The following is a 24,099-nucleotide window of genomic DNA, read 5'->3' as shown; positions in this document are numbered from 1 at the left end:
GCCTGTTCATTTATTGGAATCAGCGCAAACACCTAGTTCAGAGACAAGCTAAGCTGTGATTTGCATCAGCGCGGCTTATCACCAGGCTTGAAAACAGCCTAAGCAATAAGGGTGTTAAGTTGCGTGCTGCTTTGCTGTTCTTAGGTACAGACTTGTGTTATGCTGTGTGTTTTCTTGGGCGGCGGCCAGCAATTCTTGGGAAGGGTCCCTTGTTTTATATTTGGGTGTCAGTGGTGCATATACTCCGAGGCTCCAGCTCTGGAATAAAACGAACATGTCCTCCATTTGCAGGATCTGAAGATTAGACGCTTAAGTCTCTTGTTCAAATTATTAACAGGCACTTTGCTTTAACGCTATTGAATATAAAACTCCTTTTTATGAGAGTGAAAGGTGATACGCAGGCTCCAGAGTGGCACAGTTGGGAATGGTTAATAAGGATTTTATAGTAGGTTCCATTATCTTGATACTGGTATTCTGTGCTTGATCTATGTGTTCTCTCTCCCCCCTTTTCTTTTTTCTTTTGCTGCCTCAAATGTTTTAATTATTTTAATAGCAATTATTGTTGTCTGTTGTTCCTGACAGCACTTTCTGAAATGCTTTAGGAAGAGGAAGAGAAGGAAAAATAGAAAAGAAATAAAATAATGTTTGACTCCATAATATGCCCGGTAGTTTTAAATTTGATTGAGGACAGACTGATTTCAAAACACTGGCAGGCTGCTGTTTCGTTTAATATCAGCAACAACATGTTCTCTTGAACTTGCAGCTCTTGATAGCACTGTATTTTGTTGCAAAATAGGCAAGATTAGTGTCTGTCCTTGGATAGGAGCCTTTTTTGTAAGTCTGCCAGATCTCCCCCCCCCCCCCCGGCCATTTCCCTTAATAAGAGGCACTGTTGAGCTTCGGTGCTTAAAATGAAGAGCACCCATTTGGTGCTGTGAAGTTGTGCAGTAGGAATCAGGCCTTTGAAAGAAACCGCATATTCCCTTCGATGTGTTGCAAACCAGTCCTGCTGATCAGATGGCACTGGAATTTCCAGCCGAATGGCTATTACTGTACAAACCTGCCAACAAGTGGCGTCGGAGAGCAGGAACTGATAGAGCTCAAAGGGCACGTACATTTAGTATTTCTAAACTGCATGGTTATTAGGATAAGGTTTGCATGCGGGATCCACTCATTGCTTTCTGCAAAGGCTCTTTTGCAAACAAAAGGAGATTATGATTACGATGGTCCACCATAAATTCAGTTAGAAGCAGGCAAAAATAGGACGCCGGTCTTTCATTTCATGTCCAGCCTGTGTGAATACGCAGCAAATTAGTGTGCTTGCCTTTAACAAAAACGATTTTACATGAGGGTAGAGGTATCTGTAGGAAAAGAAAATATCAGTATTAAGATCATCATTTCAGTGTCTTTAATTTCAGTATGATATCTCAGGAATTTCTGTATGGTGCCCTTTGGGTTCCCATTCTCAAAAAATGATGATGATTTTGGTGACATTTGTGATACACAGGACTCTGAGCTAGGGCTTAGTTGAAAATCTGTATTGAACAATAATGATCTGTTCTGGAGAACAGAAATCATAACATTTCAATGTTTAAGGATTTCCCCCCCCCCCTTCACTAAATATGCATAACAGTTCTAACACATCTGTGGTACAAAGTTCAGTGGCAGAGAATGTGAATTATAAGCAAGCTTGGGCCCCAGAAGTATTGTCAGGTAAATTAGTCATGGTCTGTGGAGGGCTCTCAACCAGACATGAATCTCACACTCTCATGCATCCTTTTCCTTCACCGTGGGGGTAAAATAACTAATGAAAAGGGCAGTACTGTTTGTTTGTGTATGGTGCCTCTCACTTCACCATATTTGCCCCAAGAAAGTGTGTGTGTGTGTGTGTGGGGGGGGGGGGTTAGTCGATTGGAAAGGATACAGACACACACAGTAAAAGACTCCGTCTTGCCAGACATGGGGACTGTCACCATGGCGTTCCCTATGGGGTGGGGTACGGTTGCTATGTAGGGGGCTGGGCAAAGCAATAAACTTGATTAACCAGTAGTCCCCACTCCCCTCATGAGTGCTGGATAACAAAGCTTTTACCGTGTATGTATGTGTAATTTGCAAATATATCCAATACTCAAGGAAGAGAGAGATCTGCACCCTATTCTGCCTTAGATTTTCAGCATCAACCAGACAAACAGACAGAGACAGACAAATGCAGCACGGTGAAAAGGGATAATTATTCTGACTCTGTTCGTGGTAAATGAAGAGGAATTGGTGACAACATGCAAAGATGATAAGTTTACTCTTGTTTTAATTTGAATGAAGTGGATGTGATTTTAGAGGGAGGTGGTATGGCTGGCAACTGTGAACTGGCAACTAGAAGACAGAGCAGTTCTTAAAATTACATATTATTACGGGGGATGGGATTTGGAGCAGTTTGCAGAAGAGCAACAGATGGGGAGATATTGCAGCTCTGTGTCCTTAAATAGGGGATGGGGCATGCAGTGAAAATGGACAGATGGAATGCAGAAGACCTCAGTTGATCCTGGATAAGCAGCCAGAGCCTGTTGAAGGAGATGGGCTGGGGGGGGGGGGTTGCCCCCCCTGTGGGAGGACTGACACTTTAAAGGGGCACATGGCAATGCAAACAACAACTTGGCCAACATTTTGAAATTTTCATACGACATTATAATGCTGTTTATCTGGTGACCGTTTCTCAAACATTACTTGCTGAAGTAGGGGGTAGGTGTGAGCTTTGATGATGTTTGCCTATCTATAGCTATGAATGTGCTCAAAGGGTGCAGTGTGGGGTTCAGTTGTTGGTAAACAGAAGAGATGCCATACATTTTACTGTCAGAATGCTTTCAAGCTCTTAGAAGAATAATGTACTAAACAATATGCTATATGAAAGTCACCTAAAAAGTTCTTGTTCCCAACTTTTTGGACTTCCTTAAACTTGCAGAATAGAGTAAATAATTTAATCACAGCAAGGCAGGAACGTTATGCTGGGGTGTCCACCCAGGACGCCCATCTGCCAGTCTTCCTACTTGCCCATTTATCAGAATGAAGTAAATTTTATGAGCTTGAAACTTAAATTCTGCAACAAACTATTAGAACAGTCAGCCCAGTAGCTGATAACTGATGGAAATGTTGGTAGGGTATGAAAGGGTTTAATGCTTTCTTTTCATGTCAAATTTAGTATTCTCTGTATTAAATTTTTCTCACCCCCTTGGAACCTCTCCTATGGGTTAGAAAAAAATCCAAGAGAATAAAAAGCATCATTAGGATGAATTATCCTCTGCCTCATGTAATAGCTTTACATGAAGAACTGAGACTACAGAACCTGGTGTTTTGTTTTGATTCTCTACATTACAAACCTTATTTCATTTAACACCTTTTGTGTTTGCTGTATGTCAGAGTCACCACAAGTCTCTGTGCCAGAATGTGTGTGTAGGTAGGTGTGTGGTGCAAACAGAGGGGCTTGGTGCCTCAAAATCTGATGCTTTCAGGGTCAGAATTATTTATGGCGGCTAATTTAGGTATTCCCTATATCCTTCTTGGCTCTTTTTGGAGACTATCTTGGCCTGTTCTGCCTACTTCTAGGATATTATGACAAGGAATATGTGCTTGTTGTTTTGGATCAGATAGCTTGACTGGCCTGAAAGATGGGTAAAGCCTGTGGGGCTTTCAGCATATGTTGCATTCTGCCCTTTAGTTGCTGTATGGAAAGCAACCAGCTGTAACTTCCTCTGAGCAGTTGTAAGCCTGCAGCTAAGCAGTAAATAGTGGCTCTTCACACGAATATATGGCCACCTTTTAGCATGATGCAGGGGCAGAGGGCAACTGTAAATCCTCTTGGTGCCTTTCATATATCTGTAGTCTTACTTTCAGAGGCCGGATTACATTTTGCATTGCAGCTTGAGTGGGAAATGATTGGTGACTTTTTGGTAAGGAAATCAAAACCAAAGAACCCATTGCAAGCCTTTTAACAATGGTGGCAGTAGTTTATACTGATACCAATGAAAGAAAACTTCATAGCATAAAGTTAATGGTCACTGATACAGAAGTATGGTTCAGACATTAACGAGAAACCATGGTTTGTTGTTATGTGAAGGAGTCTGTGAACCCCTTGGGAATGCTGATATGGTTTGCTCTTTCCTACAAACCAGGAGGGAAGGGGGAATGCAAGAGCCTAAGATCCCACCCCCTTCACATGACAAACCATAGTTTCTTGTGTTGGAATCATCATGAGCAACAACAACATTTGATTTATATACTGGCCTTCAGGACAACTTAACACCCATTCAGAGCGACTTACAAAGTGAGTTGTTATTATCCTCACAACAATCACCCTACGAGGTGGGTGAGGTTAAGAGAGCTCCAAGAAGCTGTGACTGACCCAAGGTCACTCAGCTGGCTTCAAGCGGAAGAGCGGGGAATCAAACCCGGCTCTCCAGATTAGAGTCCTGCCGCTCTTAACCGCTACATCAAACTGACATGCAGCTTCGTCAGGGAGAATCTTTCAGGTTGCAGGCGAGTGCTAAATGCAGGGAGGAGAACGGGGAGGGGGCATGGCGACAAGAAACACACGGACACAGTGCTGGAGGTAAAGAGGCCACAACTTTATTGAAATTACAGCTCAGGGAGCAAAGGCGTGCATAGGGCACAGATCCGATCATCGGCTGACCCGTCTGCCAAGCCGATGAACCACACGCCCCCTCAGACCCCTGCTGAGGGGGGGAACCATGGGGTGACAGTCAGTGGGATGCCAGGTGGGTGTACACCCCTGTGTGGATCATCCCCTGTCACCTGGGAGTGAGGCGGACTGACAGCCCCCGTCTGGGCATGCACCGGCCATTCCTCACTCCCCAGACCCCTTATGGGGATCCCCAGAATAGGGAAACTGAGCCTGAGGGACCTTTTTCTCCCCAAACGGATCTAACTAACGGATCTTTTTAGTTCTGTCCCTGTATACACTTTAGCAGAGTCATGCAAAATGTGTAGGGGCTGTATAATTATTAAAGATTCCTTTTCTTTTGCACCGATTGTCTCCTTGCCTTAGTGCGCCCCTCCCCCCACCTCTTCATTTATTTCTGGAATCATACCCACACAACAAGAAACTACATGAAGATGAGTTTTTAAAGAAAATCTGTGAAGGTGAATTCTTAATTCCTTTGTATCACATCTGTTTCTAAAGGCCTGGATAGCTTTTTTCAGTGCCTTCACGATGACCATGACACTCTCTTAACACAGGAGTCCTAAACCTCATTGGCCTTGGTCCAGAGCCAGGACACACACAGGCACTTCCATGCGTGGGATTCAGCACAGCGTCATGAACAGCTGCGTACATGTATTCCTATTACGCATGTGGAGTGGCCAGTGTAATATCATGGCTAGAGCGATGGGTTAGGATCTGGGAGACCCAGGTTCAAATCCCCACTCTGCCATAGAATCTTGCTGGGTGACCTTAGGCCACTCTCTCTCTTCATCTTAACCTACCCTGCAGGGTTGTTGTGAGGAGAATGATGTAAGCCATTTTGGGTCCCCATGGGGGAGAAAGATAGGATATAAATGAAGTAAAATAAACAATAAAATTAAAAATGGCAATGAATATGAAAAAGTGTGTTCATTAGAGAGCACCCCCCCCTAAATGTCCAAAATTAGGCTCACTGGGCATACTTCATAGACCCTTGGAGGAAACTGTGGTTAGCACCCAAAGATGCATACAAGTGTCATGCTACATGTGCTGTGGGATTATGTTTCTTGAAAAGCAGAGTTCATACCACATGGCAGATTGCTCTTGAGACCCATGAGATTTTGGAAAAATAATCTATCACGTGCCACAGAGCTTTCCTGTTAAAAAAATGTAAAAAATCCAATTGCTTTGCGCAAACCTTTGAGAATATCTAAAGTAGCTTTTTTCAATTCTAGCTTCTATGTGCAGGACTTTTGAAAACATTGTTTTCACAATAGCAGGTCCTGCCATTCTGCACTTTCTCTGAAACTTGGTGAATGTGTGTGTGCAATTTGTGTTTCAGAAGCACCTTTTAAAATGAGTTCAGTAGATCTGTGCCATTTGGCAAACTTAGAAAAGGCATACTTAAGTTCCACTGAAACCAGCTACTTTCATGAGGAACAGGTAAAATATTCCTATTCCATTTTGAATGACCTCAGACCTATCTTTCAACCTAACCTACCTTGCAGTTTTGCTATGAGAATAAAACAGAGGTGAACAATGTACATAACCCTGAGCTGCTGGATAATAAAGCATACGCACTTGATGTCATAGATTTTAATAGTTTACTGTTACTTCCGAACCACAGACTGTGGTTTGCTTTCTTCCTACAAACCAGTTGGTTAAGGTGAATGTATGAACATAGGTTTCCCCCAAGCTCATTTACATGGCAGACTGTAGACTTGGATTCACAGAAGGATGTATGTGAATGGAAGGGGGATTTTCCCTTTCCTTTGCTGCACAGTGCCAGCTGCTCCTCATGAGCCAGTTTGGTGTAGTGGTTAAGAGTGTGGGTCTCTAATCGGGAGAACTGGGTTTGATTCCCTACTTCTTCACTTGAAGCCAGCTAGGTGACCTTGAGTCATCTTGGGTCAGTCACAGCTTCTAGGAGCTCTCTCAGCCCCACCCACCTCACAGGGTGTCTGTTGTTCTGGGGCTAATAATGACATACTTTGTAAACCGCTCTGAGTAGGTGTTAAGTCATCCTGGAGGACAGTATATAAATTGAATGTTATTGTTGTTGTTACGTTATTCTTGGTTCACCTCCCAGGAAAGGGAGCAGCATATGGGGGACATTTTGGGTCATGGTGGAAAGGGGGACCTAAAGAAGTCAGACTCTGCTGACAGGGATCCCTTCTTCCATCACTGATGAAAATCATTGGTGGATCCAAGCTGTAGTTTCTTGTTATATTAGAACTGGACCTGAAAATATGGAAGGTGAGTTCTTAGGTATGTGTGACTTGCTATGGTTTACTGCATTATGGAGCAGTGACACCCATTGACTTCAATGGCATTTACACCTGTGAAATCAGAGTTAGAATTGCATTTATTCCAACAGCAATTAGAAAATGTTTGCCTTCCTTGTGGTTTCATTATGATGATGTTCCAGCAGTCTGTCCATTTCCAGGTTATGAGTATTGAACTGCTGTCTGATGTCCATATTGGAGATAAAATAGTGATCTATTTAGTATTAAAGTGTTAAAGAATAAACATAACAGATGAAATGCCTGTATTGTCTACATTCTGATAAGCTAATTGGTGCACAACGTCTATTTTGATTCTGTAGCTATGTTTGGAGATTGGCTTTCTACTTTGCGGTTAATTGTTATCATGTGCAAAACATTAGAGGTCTGATTTCCATGTTGGCAGTAGTGAGTGTGATGTCTTATGGTATGTATCCTTTTGAACATTTGTATGGTTTAATGGGCATTTAAGGATGGAACATATTAAGAATTTCTGTTCATTCACACAATTCCATTGTGAACCGTAATGTTTTCTTATCCCATCGCTGTGACGTGTGAAAAAATCCTGATTGTCCCTCTAGAGCCTGGACCCTGAGGTGAGGGGGGCAGTTAAGGTGGGCATGTGCCGGAATGTTTTTCCCATTTTTAATGTAGCATTTTTAAAAAAGGTTATTCAGCATCTTAGAAGAAGTGCCTAGCGTTTTCTAACACTGAAGTGTATATTTCATGTTGTACACAATGTGCTAGTTAAGTATACGTATGAGGCAATATATATGTTTGTGTGTGTGTGTTGATTATATCTTATGTTTTAAGGTTAAAGTGTTTCTTCGATTGGGGGAGAAGTGACAGACGTGAGTTTTCATGAGGCCTTTCCTAAAATTTATGAGAGAGCTGCTTTAGGTGTACCCAGGGATTTGGGCATGGTTCACCCCTTTGCCATTTTGCATTCTACTTTTTTGCATTCAAAAGAATGCTAGGCAGCATTGGGTGCTAATTGAGAGACATAAGCATCATATTTTAGATCTGGCCTTGTGTGGAAATGCATAAGCCTCGTTGTTATCCTATCTATTTTTAATCCCGCCCTTTCTCCAAGGGGGACTGGCTGGCACACACAGTTCTCTTCCATTTTATCTTCAGTAATCTCACAAGGTAACTTAGGCTGGGAGAGTAAGAGGCCCAAGGTCAACTAACAAGCTTCATGTCTGAATGGGGACTCGAATTCGGGTCTGCAAAGTCTCTGGCACTAAGCCACGCCGAGTCATTGAGATGTACCTAAATATTGTATTTTAAAATTATTTGCATATTAATAAAGTATAATCTTACATACAGGAATATTTTTTTTAAATAACCAGCAAAGATTCCAGAAGCAAATCTCATGTTAAAACCAGGTGTTAATGCCATGAACGCAGTCTTAATATAAATTGTGTTCTTTGACTGAGTTAAGCTCTTAGAATTTATGCAGATGTTTTTGAGCTTTTTAAAAAAATTATCAGTTCAATATCTATCATCGTATTGAAAGTTGACCTCAAAGACTCGGAAGTTGGAGAGTGATGTACAGAAGGAAGAGTCTAGGCCAGCCCAACATATTTCCCCTTTCTCTAACCCCACCCACTCAGTAAAAACCTTAATAATTGCCTAAATCTTCTACCATAGCCTAAGCAGTTACGAAAGAAAATGCCATCTGAAATGCAGTGCAAAAAAACAGCCAGTTAATGATGGATGAGGATAAGTTTACCATTTGAGAACAGGCATGAGATACAGAAATCTTGTTGAATCTAAGCAGGTCAGAACGGGAGATTGTCCTAGAACCTTACTACTTTGAGCCCTGTAGTGGGATATTGCTATTTGCTACCCGTAAAACTTTACAGATTGATTATGAGTTGCCCATGAATGGCTGCGAAGGCGAGGTCAGTCTCACTATTGCAGCTGGTGAGCTACAACTTCCTGTTTCTACTTTTTGAGCCATCCTACAGGATCTGAGGGCATACTACTGGGACATTCCAAGTATCTTCTTTCTAATACTTAAGGGTGGCTATGAAGTTTAGGACCGTTTCCACTTTTGTTACCATCCTTGAGGGTCCTAGAGAGGTGTCTTTTGGGGCATTCTCAGAAGGCCCTTGTAATGATTTTAAGTGTGTCTCTGTTTTTAAATGGTTGGTGTGGTACAGATGAAGAGTGGGGGTGAAAGAGCGGGACGAGTGAGTGAGATGATTGGTTGATGGCTGAGCGTGTGGGTGGAGTGAATGCAGGATTCAGTTACTGAGAGGAGAGAAAAGATTCCGTCTGGGCCAAGCAGGCAAGCTGTGAGCAGCTTGAAGGTGTCTATGCATTTCTGAGATAAATATTGAGTCTGGGCAGAGCAGGCAAGCTGTGTGGAAGCCTGAGGGGATTCTCATTCTAGTTCAGTCAGGCAAGTTGAGTGGAAGCCTGAGGGGATTCTCATTCTAGTTCAGTCAGGCAAGTTGTGTGGAAGCCTGAGGGGATTCTCATTCTAGTTCAGTCAGGCAAGTTGTGTGGAAGCCTGAGGGGATTCTCATTCTAGTTCAGTCAGGCAAGTTGTGTGGAAGCCTGAGGGGATTCTCATTCTAGTTCAGTCAGGCAAGTTGTGTGGAAGCCTGAGGGGATTCTCATTCTAGTTCAGTCAGGCAAGTTGTGTGGAAGCCTGAGGGGATTCTCATTCTAGTTCAGTCAGGCAAGTTGTGTGGAAGCCTGAGGGGATTCTCATTCTAGTTCAGTCAGGCAAGTTGTGTGGAAGCCTGAGGGGATTCTCATTCTAGTTCAGTCAGGCAAGCTGTGTGGAAGCCTGAGGGGATTCTCATTCTAGTTCAGTCAGGCAAGCTGTGTGGAAGCCTGAGGGGATTCTCATTCTAGTTCAGTCAGGCAAGCTGTGTGGAAGCCTGAGGGGATTCTCATTCTAGTTCAGTCAGGCAAGCTGTGTAGAAGCCTGAACTGTGTGTGTCTGTGAGAGAACATTAATTCTATCTGAAGCAGACAAACTATGTGTGCACCTGAGAGAAAGTCTATGTGTATTTGAGTGAGAGATTAGCAGGCAAACTGTGTGTATGTGCCTGAAAGAGAAAGTTATATATATCTGTGTGACTGAGCCTATGCGAGATACCTTTAAGAATAGAGAACTATCTTTGAAGCCATCAAGCTTAAGTACTAGAGTGAAACCGATATGCTTCTTGTAAAAATCAAAGTTTATTTTGGTTTTTTTAAAATTCCTATATTTCCCATTCCTATCCTCAGGACCGCGTAGTCCCACAAAGGAGCTTCACACTTGGGCACGTTATTAAAAGGGAAATTTAAATTACTTACTTTGAAATGTAATTTCTGATGGCAGTAATCTACCCAGTGAGTGTGAGAAGAGGGTTAAAGTAAAAATCTAACTGAAAAAGAAAAATGGTCTTAACAGCACTCTTTAATACCCAAGTATGGCTGCAAAAGATAGACCCATGGGGACTCATGGGTCAGGGAAAGATCCCATTTTCTCCTCTACTGGGCCCCCATTTCCCCTCTTTTTTTGTTTCCTCTTCCAAAGAAGAGAAGTGCCATTCTTTGTATCTTTTGGACTTCCCTCTGCTGCCATTCCCTCTCCCAAAGGTCCATCTGGTCTCTCTTTGGGATCTGCTTAACTTCGTAACATTGTCTCTTAACAACAACAACAACATTTGATTTATATACTGCCCTTCAGGATGACTTAACTCCCACTCAGAGCGGTTTACAAAGTATGTTATTATTATCCCCATAACAAAAACACCCTTTGAGGTGGGTGGGGCTGAGAGAGCTAGAAGCTGTGACTGGCCCAAGGTCACCCAGGTGGCTTCAAGGGGAGGAGTGGGGAATCAAACCCGGTTCTCCAGATTAGAGTCCCACGCTCTTAACCACTACACCAAACTGGCTGTTACCCAACATCACTTCTACTGTTCTGTCAATAATATTCTCCTGTCCCCTAACTCTAGTTCCTGTGTGATGCTTTTCATCCAAGCTTGAATTTTCATTTTCCATAGCAGCTGCCTAGATTGCTAGCATTCTGTGACCAACCCCAGTTCACAAGAACATTCCTGGATACCTTTGCTGCTCATCCAGTGGTTATGGTACTGCTGGGACTAGTCTGTAGCAGGGCACAGCCAACTTTTAGCCTACTAATATTGTTGCTTACATTTTTATCCATTTTGTAATGACAAAACCATGTTGTTTTCTTGGTATGAAATTACTGTGAAAATTCAAAATTACTGCAACATCCCCATGCTGTGTGTAAACTCTTGCTTCTGAACATATTTTTTAAAAAGCGAATGAGAGGTTTATTGCTTCAGTAGTTCAGCACATGGGGGAAGGGAACAATTGTTCCCTTTTCCACCTCTTATTGGATAGGGCTGTGACTCATTGGTGGTGGGGCATCGGCTTGGCATGCAGAAAATCCCAGGTTCGACCCCAGCATTTTCAGTTTAAAAGGACAATGCGGTAAGTGATGCGAAAGACCTCTGCCTAAGACCCTAGAGAGCTGCCGCCTTTCTGAGTAGACAATACTGGCTTTGATGATAAGGCAGCTTCATATGTACTGTATATCTCTCTCTGACACTGAGTGAGCAAGGAGTTAGTGTTAATCCTTTGCCATTAGCAAGGTGTTCTTTACGTAGTAAACTACCACAGCATTAGGACGGTACATACTGAATATTTCTTAATGTACGGTTCAAGAAGGGAAGAAGAGGATGCGGTCTATAGCATTGTACAAATCGTCTTGCCAACACGCCCATACAGTATGATTAGAGTGTCTTAACAGGTGGATTTGGTGTCGAAGCAAGGAGTCCTCCCAATTTTTTAAAAACCCCTTCGTCCATCATCTAACCTTAGCTTGTCTTTGAACTGGTCTTCTTTTGTGGCAGCAGTCACACTACAGTTGAGCTGCGTATGTGCCTCTGTGAGGGATCTCATTTTGAGAGCTGTCATTCATTTTAGTCTCAGTGGCTTACATTCCATGCTAGGTTTGGTTTGCCCCAGTGCTTTGATACTGCTGAAAATTGGTTGTGTAACTAATAAAATAAAGTGATGGCAAATTTTTGTATAGAGTTCTTTATACATAACGGGATGAGGGAGAACCTTCACATCTCGTGATGACATCTCTTTTTTAAAGGTTTGTTTTCTAAATAGCTTTTGACCATCTGTAGTTTTGTGTTCTTTCTGACAAACTTTGGTTATCAGTTGGAAATTTCCAACTGGCCGTTCCAGGTGTACCAGCATGCTTGTTGGTGGTTTGCTGTTGGTGATACCAAAATGTTGATATTGAAGACCTGTTCGTAGCAGGGAGTGTAGTGGTTCGGTGTGTTATAGACCGACCTCATCAGATCTCAGAAGTTAAGCTGGGTCAGTGCTTGGATGGGAAATTGCCAAGCAAGGTTCTGCAGAGGAAATCAATGGGAAATCACCTCTGCTTCCTACTTGCCTTGAAAACTTCTTGCTGGAATCCCTATAAGTCAGTTGCACGCACATACTTACATACCTATGCACACATGCATAAGTATGTAGCAAGGGCCAGCAGTTTATGGCCTATTAGCATCCATGAGCCATTATCTAGTCCATTGGTTCTCAGCTGATGGAAAGTGTACAACCAGTGGGGTGCAGGGTTTTCACTAAGAATTCACTCTCCCTCAATCCTCATGCCCACTTGCAGGGGTGACATACTATATCCTGCTAACCCTGCTTACAGATTATCTTTCTGTGAACTTTTGGCATGCTAATAGTAATGTAAAGCCAAAAAGAAGGAAAAGGTTCTTAAAGACAAGACAGCAGAGGTGTAGCCAAGACCTGCTAGATATGAAAGGTGTTCTCCCCATATATTCCCTGGAGGACACTCCGATCAGGGGACAAACAGCTGTTGGTGGTCCCTGGCCCCAAGGAGGCCCGCCTAGCCTTGACTAGAGCCAGGGCCTTTTCGGTCTTGGCTCCCACCTGCTGGAACGCTCTGTCTGCTGAGATCAGGGCCCAGCAGGACCTGCTATCCTTCCACCGGGCCTGCAAGACAGAGTTGTTCCACCAGGCATATGGCTGAGGCTGGGCCTCCGCCGGCCTGAAAAAAGGGGTGTATAAAATCTTAACCCTCCCTGTGAAGGCTGTCCACCATCCTGTTTTAAATGTGTATTAATAGAAATACACTGCTGTTTTAATGATGTTTTAATGTAGATGAATTTTTATTGTATTTTAATATGTTGTTATCCACCCTGAGCCCACCCACGGGGAGGGCAGAATAGAAATTTGAAATTAATAATAATAATAATAATTCTCTATTGCTGGTAGAGACAGAAAGTGTTAACATCAGACCTTTCCTCAATTCAGAGTGCTTTCACAGTTGGGAGAAGTAACCTGAGTTGACATTTTCATGTCTTAAGATTTCTTTACATGTGCGTTACACATGAGTTTGATTGGGGGAAACACCAACTGAACTTGTATTTACAACGTGACCTGAAACATTTTTAAAACAGTGTTGTGGGAGTGCAGATTGGCTCCCATGAGCACGTGGAGTAGGGTTGCCAGGCCCCTATGTCCCTGGGAGGGGAGGAACCTGGCACTTAACCTCATGCTAGCAGCATGGTGCCTGCACAATGATGTCACTCCTGGAAGTGATGGCGGCGTGAGCGGTCCCGCACTCTGTGTGGGGCTGATTCTGCTTGCTTGAGGCCAAAATTGGCCTCAAATGAAGTGCGGGAGTTCTCCCACAGCTGTGCGACGATGGTACTGAGTGAGTCATTGCACCTTTTGGGAGTGTGCATTCTTGGGGTGCCTGCTGGTGGCACCTCCTGCCAATCACTGGTGGGGCAGCGGGCAAGGAGGCAACCCCCCGGCGGGCACCTGGGATCCCTAACATGGAAGCAGGAAGAGTGTCTTTATTCCCTCCTTTCCACCCTGGGTGCTTTAACTAACAGAGAAGGGCCCTTGTGGGGGAGGGCTATTTGTCTTACAGCTGGTTCCATATGTCTACCCAGGATCTAGGCAAACTTGTAGAAATGTCAGTAAGGCAAGTAGCCCTCCCCTCATGGCCCTTATCTGCTTGTTAAAGTGTGCAGGTAGGGTTCATAGGTGCCCACTGATGGTAGGTAAACTTCTGGTGGTTTGCCTAGAGATTGCTGGCAACCAGTGGGAAATGGCAAACCATCTGGTGATCGCTTGCCACAGGCAGGCATCCCATGCAAATGGGATGGCTGTAACGACATCACTTCCTGAAGTGACATCATGCTGACTGCAGGAGTTCTCCCAAACATGCTGATTCGTAAAGAATCTGCACCATGCAAAGCATGGGAGCACTCCCAGGGCCAGAGGGGATGTCATCATGCCCCAGGCATGAGCACACATGCGCTTTCCATGTGCATGAAGAATCCCCCCCACCTGTTGTCAGGGAGACCTGTCGACCCTATGTGGAGGGTAGAAAGGCGGCAATGAAGATTCTCCTCCTACCTCTGTGCACGCACCAGGAGCCGACTTGCAGCTCCCCCCATTTTAAAGTAAGCTTTGGGTCACGCAAGTTAAGTAGGGCATTCCCCTAGTCAAACTTGAGCATAGCACATGTGTAAAAAAGACGGTTAGTTACTGCAGTGAACTTCTACGCTTTCAAGATTGCTATAAAGATGCCATCTTTTCCTATCTAGCTCTACTATGATTTTGGCTGCTATTATCTCCACCTCCATGAATTAGTGAGGATAGAGAGTTTTTTGATTTGGGAATATGTGTATCTGGCTTACATATTCGTTATATAATCTGAAGAAGATATGGGGAGAATATCGAAATGAATGTGTGTACCTGTTCTGTCTCTCCTGCTTGTTCTGTCTCTCATGCTTTTTGTATATGCTCAGCTATAGAAAGATCATTTGTCTGTATTTGGTCGTTCTGTTACTTTGCATCGTTCAGATTATTAGTGGATAATGTTCCTTGCATTTGCAAATACAAGTTGATAATGTTACTCTTCTGTAACTTGTCTTTATTATTCCATGGTGATATGTTATCTTGATATGGTTTATTCTCCTTTTTATGTCTCCTTGGTCTTGGCTTTGCCTCAGTTACCTTGTCATGCTAGTATTAATAACAGAATGCTGGTAAACATATAAATAACCTTCTCTGAAAAAACAAGCTTTTTGAGTCATGATGAGACTCAGGTTCTGTGATAGAGCGATCGGTGGAGTCTAAGGTATGAAGGCTGAGAACCACTGATTCTAGTCTGTCTTATGTGTATAGGGAACTGTTGGCGTATCTCACCATACCTTTTTCAGTGAAAAGTTGCCTTCCTCTGTGCCCCCAACCCATTGCACTATGTGCAATTTGGAATTTGTTTCTTCACGTGTAGTATAGTAAGCTATCAACTGTATTTTTATTTTTAAAAGTAGGCATAAACACATCCCAATGCTCTGGCTGCATTCCCTGCTGAAGGCTGTCTCCCTTTGTAGAAGATGATACGGCTTGTAGTATCCTGAAACTGTGGCTGATAGTGGGCATTTCCTTGTATCCTGTAGCTTGCTCTTTTTCTGTTTTGATTTCAACTGCAATAATAATCGATCTTTTTCGACCCTTATGACCTGTTGCCAGTAGAGGGCAATTCCTATACTTGAATAGGTGTGGCAGCCTATGGCTCTGAATGCAGAAAAATACCACGAAGAGCTTAGCAATGCTTCGTCCTGCGACTCAGATTATTCTGTTTCCCAAGCTGTGGATCTGATGAACCCAGACAGTGGTCACCTTCACACAGGCTTTTGTCTTTAGGAAACTACCTTTAAAAAGTTGTCAAAACATTGGGTACTCCATATTTGAAAAGGTCATTCTGCATTTGAGAACTGCTATATAGCATAACTGTTATGAGACGGTGAGTCTCTCTACACGAGACATCTCAACACGGGATGCTCAAGTGTAGGGAGACACAATGTTAGCCGGGAAGCATAGTTTAAAAAGTCAGAGCCAATAGAGATCGCTCCTCCCCAAAGGCTCTGTCAATTTCACCTCCCCTTCCCACAAGCAAAGATGAAATTAACAAACTCTCTGGGGAGTGCTCTCCCTGGCTCTGTCATTTTAAACTATGCTTCCCGACTTACATTGCATCTCCCTGCACTTGAGCATCTCATGAAATATGTCTCATGTAGAAAGACTCTGAGTAATGGATGAGGAAGCCTCTGGGTGTGAAGCTTTCCTCTGCCACCGCCTTATTACACGGCTCAGAGGTAGAGCATCTGCTTGGCCTGCAGAAGGTCCCAGGTTCAATCCCCAGAACTTCCAGTTAAAAGATCTGGGAGTAGGTGATGTATAGGGCCTCTGCCTGAGACCCTGAGAAGCTGCTGCCAGTCTGAGTAGGCAAGGCTGACCTTGATGGACAGATGGTCTGATTCAGTAGAAGGCAGCTGCGTGTGTTCACTGGGCTTCCCTCCCATCCTCAAGTAGGGCTCATGCCTACTTTATGGAGGGATGCTAAGGGCTGTAATGTGATCATGCACGGAATGCCAAATTGCTATATAAATGCTGAATACTACTCTTAATTTTTGTGACATTTAAACCTGAAGCTTGCAGTCTTAGCAAATGGCAACAGAGACTAAGATTGCATTGGTGCATTTTATACACTCAGGTAACATACAGGCAGGCATATAGGAAGAGCCTTGCTGGTTCTGGCCAAAGGCATTTTGAGCCCCTCATCCTCCGTTCCAAACCCTGATTCCCCCAGGAAACAATTGAGATGCAATCCCCTGCTGTACCCACCAGCAGCTGGAGTATTCCATATCTCTGGAGTAGCTCCACAGAATTTTTAAAAATCTGTCCAAGATTGTGTGACCATCTCTTGTGGCAGCCAATTCTACAAGGTAGCTAAGCTTTGTCATGTTTCTTTGGTTCATCCTCCCATCTACTTACTGCCCATCAGTTTCACTGGGTAGCCCCCAGAGTCTTACATTATGGGAGAAGGAGGAAAAGTGTTTTCTTCCTGTCTGTAATTGGCATGTAGTTCTTAAAGAACTGTTGCATCCACTGTAGAATTTCCTTACAGTTTTATTGTGGAGTTTTATGGGGGATGATCTGAGCACAGAGTTCAGTTTTTTAAACTTGCTATTTCACCCTGTCTTTATACCCAATGAGGACCCAGAGTTGCTTATATCCTTCTCCCCTCCTCCATTTTATTCTCACAACAACCCTGTGAGGTAGGTGAGGCTGAGAGGACGTGACTGGCAGAGTAGGGATTTGAACTTGGGTCTCCCCGATCCTTGTCCAAAACACTAACTGCTGCCCCGTGCGTTGTGTCAAAACCTGGGGTTGTATCAGTGGGTGGAGTTGAGAGAACCATGAATTGTTCTTCTCTTGTGAGATAAGACCAACTAGACTTTTTTGGTGACAGTATCACCCAAAAGTCATTACTGAGGGTCAACTGCATGGGATGTAGCGTGGGGGGGCTATACTTGGGAGGAGATGAATGCAAATTTTGTCCCCCTTCATGTGAGTGAAAGTACTGAGTGCAATCCAATGTAACTAGGTTCAGCAGCAGGCAATCTAATCACTCACCAGCAGCCGGCAGCCCAGGAAAGTGTGCAGTGGGTATACACCGGGGGAGGGGGGCACAACGACATCACTTCCTGAGAGGGCATCCTTACGCTGGCCGCAGGTGTGCTCCTGTATTTCGTTGAGGCCAATTTTGGTCTCAGAATTAGTCCCGCACAAATCACGGGAGCCCACCGTGGCGTATGTGATGACGTCGCTTCCCAGAATTGATGTCATCATGCCCCTCTGAGAGCATGCATGCGCAAAGTGCATGTGCAAAGAGGGCCTCAAAAGGCAAGCCCTGGGCCCCCCAGCTCCTGCTGGAAGGGGCTGGAGACCTGGGAACCCTAATTGTAACTTACGTGGTATGTATCATCTGTGAAGTTCTATTAAAAACAACCTTTTTGCAGTATTACTGGAACTACACTAGAGAAAGTGGTTTTAGTGCTTGTGGCTAAAATTCAACTAAGAGACCCTTTTGAAAGTACTTTCAACATGAGGGATGTGTGTATTTGTTAGAGGAAATGTATGCGTCACTGGGATACGGTCGGAATAATTCTGTAGTACTTAGCAGCTTTAAAGAGTTTAATCCTGTTGAGTCACTCTGCGAACCTGCATAATGATATCTCCCATTGGTGGTCGATGTGTTTTTGTGAAAGTATCGTGAGCAAAGTCTGGGTATTGCCCCAGAGCAGCTGCGTGCAGTGGTGCTACTGTGCTGGCAACAGCCGTTACTACGCTGTGTGATAGATCCAGAGAGCACTTGCAGCCATCACATGACACAGAAATAATTTTGTGGGGGGGGGGGGGAGAGGGTAGAAACTGGAATGTGCCCTCCTGAAGGCCTTCCCCGGATTGGCTCCTCTGGTGCCGCCGCCTTGCATATATTGTGATAACCTTTTTAAAAATTGTAGCACTGGAGCTGATAGGATGCATAGCAGGAAGGTCTCGGCTGCTTTCCAAGCACAAGGTGTCTCTGTAGCCACATTAGTGCAAAACTGTACTGCTTGCTAGCTATGAAGAAATACATCCTTAGGTTGTTAGCGTCTGCAGACCTGCTGTGGAAAAATATGAGTTTTGTTTTTAAATTTTACAAATAAGTAAACTACGGCTCCATGATCATATAGTCTAATCTGTGTCAAATATGATTGATGGACTAAATGTAAAGAGAATGTGTTAATCTTTTGGCGTTCTTTCAGTCTTTGAGGGTATTTTGAGCCTCTGTTCTAGAAGCTTGGAGCCTACAAAATATATTTTGAATGTTACCACAATTGGGATATCACTACAGTTGAAACATAAGAAAAGGAGAACACATCTCGAACATTTAAGCACAGTGTTCTGGATTACATTTTTTATAGCATGCATATTTCACCACTAGTAGCTGTTGAAATGAATATGTCGTAGGTTGCTCAGTGTGATATGGCTCTTATATTTTGCACAGGAATAAAATTCAGTGATCTGGGAGCCCATATTTTTCCATTGGTTGGAAAACTTGTGCCCGAGAGAACCAGGGTTGATGTGTGATCTTAAATGGCTGCTTCCATTTCTTTCACAAATGTTCTAATGTGAATTTGGTGGTGATAACAAAACTAGCTGATAGTAGTAGTAACCTGCTCCCTTTTGAGTAAACGTTGTGTACATATGTTCCTGTGTGTATTTTATGTGTATGTGTTTCATTACTGCAACATTGCAGTGAGGAATCTCTTCTTACAAACAGTCTTACTTTCCAAAATGCGTGTCACCGTTAAGCAAATGTATCCAGATTTAACGGGTTGTAAAGAACAAATAAGCAATTATTTACACTGAGTAAAATGAAGGTAGAGTCCCTTGTTTTGTTCAGCAGCCTCTTGAAAAGCACCACTCAAACCACTAGTCATCAAAGCCGCACCAGCTGTAAAAGTTAAAAAACATTAGAAGTCTATTAATTTTCCACAGGTCATAAATATAACAGGTCAATAAAAGGGTGAATAGGCATAAATATTAACCATTGCCTCTGAATGCAGAAACGTAAACACAGGGGATGCACAAAATTTTGATAAACTGAGGTAGAGAATCCAACATTTCTTGCATGAGTGGCTGTATAATGTGGCGATAACTGTGAGAAAAGGGGAGCCCGGCATCTAAGACCCAGCACAATGGAAATGCAATGAATCGGAATGCCTCACAGATCATAGCAGAATCAGAATTTCCAGCAAGGAAAATCTTTTCACGGTGAATTAAGTGGCGGAGGAAGAAAAATGGTGATTGGAAAAAAAGGTAGGCACAGATCAGGAAACACTGGGCTCTCTGCTGAAGATTTAAGAACCTCAGCTAAAGCTATGCAGAATAGAATGTGGAAAATTGAATTTACTAAACAATTAAGCATTGAATTAATCTACATCCTGCACAGTAGAAATGTGGGGGGAGTAAACCGAATGGAGTAGAATAAATCAGTGGAGCTCATTAAAAGATAGTGAATATTTCAGGGCCCGTTGTCACATAAAGGAGGGCAGGCTGCCCACTGCATGGAGCATGACATATAATTCTTTTACTTCTCAGCCACCCTTTCCTTTTAAGCAGAGCCCTACTTCTAATCAGATTAATGAACGTTTCTGCTGAGGTTGTAGTGGTGGTTCAATATTCCACCTTGTTATCTGTGGCTTTTCTATTAATTACAAGTCAGATCACTAGTCAACAATAGTAGTTGAGAGCGACATAAATAGCATGAGTGCACCCTGGAGATGTAACTCCGAGGATCTGATGCATCCTGGAACTCCCATGGGCTCTTGCATCCTCCCACATGCCTTGCTCGTCTTCTCTTCAATTACAGTTAATGCAATAGTTTGCCATTTTCTCTTTCTAATTATATTTTCAAGTGGGATTTGTAGCACATAGAAAAACATCCTTTTGCATGTTGAGGCACCAGGGCTCTGTGCCTGGCATTGTCTGTCCCCTGGGTGCTCGTGCCATTCTTTCTGCAGGGCTCTGAATAAACAAGCCCCCCCCTTTTAAAGCTGCAGTTGTACAAACTGAAAATTTATGCGTTAACTGTTTGCATTCTGAGCATGTGTTCCAGATTACCTCTGACAGCATTCTTTTGGTATGCTGCAAAAAAAAGAAAAGAAAAAAAGAGGCACGTATTTGAAAAGAGCATTTCTTTTCACAGTTGGCACATTAGTCTTTCAATCACAGGATCACTAGATCAATTAGCACTTTTTTGTTTCCAGAATATGCCCAGTACTCGCATTAAAATATTCATGTGGATATTTCCCACTCTGCGTCTCAGCTGTATTTAACTGTAACTATATATTTGGGGCTGTATATAGGAGTTTAAAAGATGGTGGAAATGTGTTTTAGTGGGCTGGGCAAATTACTAGAATGTGCCTGTTTTAAAAAAAAGTTGTTATAGTTATTACCTGAACGTTTCAGAATCTTGTTAACTTCTTAGCATCTTTCTGAATACAACATTGCAGAATCAAGCTAGATATGAAGAAGGTCTGCAGAGGCAGATACGTGTGGTTCTCACATTTGCCCCATTTATATCCGGGATTGGGTATCAGGGGCTACGTTAAAGCAGGACATGCTTCCGAGAGGGACTAAATCCTCCCCATCATCATCTCTCCTAGGGATGTTAAAAACTGGCTCCTGCCCTTCTCTGGTTTATCCATGAATGGGGCAGGTGTGACTAATCCAATGTGGCTGCCCTGTCATGTCTTGACGGACAAGATTCTGCAGGACCTAATCGGGCCCTGCACATTGCAAAACAGAGCACTTTAATGGGCGGTGCCTTGGATCTCGTCAAAGAATTGTTTCTCTTCTCTGTCTTAGTGTGTTTTGTAGAGGCTCACAGTGCTTGGTGAGAATATTGCTTGACTTCCCCTATCCCCCAAATTAATTTGCAGCTAGGCCATACTGCAACACGGCAGAAAGCGAGCTATTCGGTTGCCCTCATATGCGTACACCCAAGGCTGTGTAGGATGACCAGAGAGTGTCTCTGTGATGTTTTTAAAAGCTTAGTACTAAAAGCTAATTAAAATTGTTTCTGGTGATAAAGGGAGACATGGGAGGATTGTTGCCATGATTGTTTTCCCTAAGAATTTAATTTACAGCCAGTTTTTTCCTATCTGAATGTTACTTTCGAATGCGCCCAGTGATAAGAAGCAACATCTGTTTTCTGTTCCGTAGTACAAGAGCGCTCAGGATGTGTCTGTGTGTGCATGGTCCATGTGAAGCCATTGTTGTTCTAAATAATTTCTTTTTATTTTTAAATCCTAAGCTTGGTCCCATTTGCCCATAGACAACCCCCCCCCCCAAAAAAAACCTGACACAGACTGGCTGTTAGGGACCCCAGGGCTAATAGTGCATGATGAGACTTTTAAGCTTTCCCATGTTGGTCTTCTGTATATAATTGCAGGACCTTACAGCGCCATCCTTAGGAAATTTACACCCTTCTAAGACTAGTCACTTCTGCTTAGGATGGCACTCGCAGAAGAGCATGGCTGTTTCCACACGTCTTTACATCACGCAAAACTCACGGAACGCGGGCGTCTTCACGGCGCAATTTCTGATGTCATCGCGCCACGAAAATGGAGTCATGACGAGATAACATCAGAAATCGCTCCATGAAGACGCCCTCGTTCCGTGAGTTCTGCGCGATGTAAAGATGTGTGAAAACGGCCTATGTTAGGCAGTGGCGTGCTGAATCAAGTGATCATTAATCTTTCCTGTCAATAAATGAAATATTAATATCTTCTACCTGTGATCTCAAAGAAAACTTTTTAAAAATTCAGCCTAGAGAATCTTGGAATTTAACAAGCCCGCAAATCATTCCCTTTTTTAATGCGATGATGGTTTCGGTCATCATCTTGTAATTTGCAGTGTCTGGTCTTGTTTTCAGGGCAGTATTTGCAATATGGTTTGTTTCTTGTCTTAAAAATTTGCTTAATTCCTCTCCAACAGCCTTCCTGGAACAGAGACCATGACGACACAGCGTCAACACGTTCAGGAGGAACGCCAGGGCCTTCCAGTGGGGGGCACACATCACACAGCGGAGACAACAGCAGCGAACAAGGTAGGGAAATCTTTCTCTGTGTTCTGGTCTTCATTTGGATTTAAACGCCTAGCATACTGGTGATTAACAGTTTAGTACCATCACTGAGGTTGGATCTTAATATGATGACACAATTTTTCAATATGGAAGGACAACTGGTAGCCTTTTGTCTTATGTCCAGCAAGTTTTTACCTGTATAATGGAAACTCTGGAAAGTGGATCTGTTGAGTCCTCTTCATCCGATGATTGGAAAGGGCTGGGGCACAATGCAACATCAATCCGTTTTTATTCTGCCTGTCCTCCAGGGAGCTCAGAGCAGTGCATGTAAATATTAGGGGCACCCAGTGAAGTTCATGGGCAATATATGGAGACAAAAGTAGATTCAATGAGTGGAATTCACTGCTAAAGGATGTAGTTATGGATGGCCACTAGTATAGATGGCTTTAAAAGAGGATTAGACAGATTCATAGAGGACAGGTGCATCAGTGGCTACTGACAGAAGGGGCTCTCCACATCCAGAGGCAGTGAGTGAATGCCAGTGCTGGGAGGCAACATCAGGGGAAGGCCTTGCTTGACCTCTGTGCGGTTTGTTGCCACTCCAGGAAAACTGGTTGGCCAGTGTCTAAAACAGGGTGCTGGAAAAGACTGAGCACTGGTGTGATCTAGCAGGGTACCTCTGATGTTCTTTCCCCCTCTTTTAGCCTCATAAAAACCCTGGGAAGTGAGTTAGATTCAGAGAAAATGGACTGCCTTTGCTCTGATCTCCCTTCATAGCAGAGCCGGAAGTTGAATGTGGCCCACCTAGTCCATTCCTCTTAACATTGCTCCATACTGACTTTATCTAGGATAAGATAAGACCAGGGTTTTTTTTCAGTGGGATCTCTCAGGATCTGAGATCTGGCACCTCTGAAAAAAAATCACTGACTGGGGGGCCCACCCCCAGTGCCCAAAGACCCATGGGCTGTCTCCCCAAGTGGAGCTTCTCCCGGGCCACCTGCTTCCCTGGCCTTTCCCTTCCTCCCTTTCTCTTTCTTTCCTTGCTTACTTCTTTCTTTCTTTCCCTCCCTCCCTCCCTCCCTCTTATTGGACTTCTATCCCATCCCATCCCAAAAGCAGGGTAGCTTGCATTACTTTAATTATCACTCACACTTATGTACCAGCAAAATGGCAGCACTGGAAAAGCAATCATAAGCAAAACCTACTTAGCTTCTGAGATCTAAGATCAGGCTAGCTTGGCTATACTGCCCCAGTTAACTCATGCTAAAATAACTGTGAATAGATCTTTCATCCACACATTTCTGTAATCATTTTTAAAGTTCCTAATACCCTCTAGCAGTTGCCACTTCATGTGGCAGTGAACTCCATATATTACAGATGCCCTCTTTAATATCCAGAGGAGTTAGCCGTGTTAGTCCGTAGTTGCAAAATAGTAAAGAGGTTAGTAGCACCTTTAAGACTAACCAACTGTATTGAGGCATAAGCTTTTAAGAACCACATGCATAAGTGGGTGTCATCAAAATATTGATGGCACCCAATACCAGTGCCTCAGACAATCTAATTCAAAAGTCTTTTAATCAAATAGATTTTGGTTTTGGGAAAGGCAT

The 24,099-nt window shown here is 43.4% G+C and overlaps 1 protein-coding gene across 2 annotated transcripts in view; it reads left to right on the top strand.

Annotated features, from left to right (window-relative positions):
• Nucleotides 1-24,099, top strand: part of MEIS1 (Meis homeobox 1) — a 190,223-nt gene that overhangs the window by 22,567 nt on the left and 143,557 nt on the right. For both annotated transcript variants that reach the window (XM_055002512.1, XM_055002595.1), the window contains exon 7: nucleotides 22,405-22,516. In XM_055002512.1, coding sequence (XP_054858487.1) covers nucleotides 22,405-22,516 — 112 coding nt within the window. The remainder of the gene's footprint in view (nucleotides 1-22,404; nucleotides 22,517-24,099) is intronic.

The sequence above is a fragment of the Eublepharis macularius genome, chromosome 1 (assembly GCF_028583425.1).
Source record: "Eublepharis macularius isolate TG4126 chromosome 1, MPM_Emac_v1.0, whole genome shotgun sequence".
Taxonomy (NCBI): domain Eukaryota; kingdom Metazoa; phylum Chordata; class Lepidosauria; order Squamata; family Eublepharidae; genus Eublepharis; species Eublepharis macularius.
Note: the sequence above shows the minus strand (reverse complement) of the source record. Positions and strands in the feature narration are given on the sequence as shown.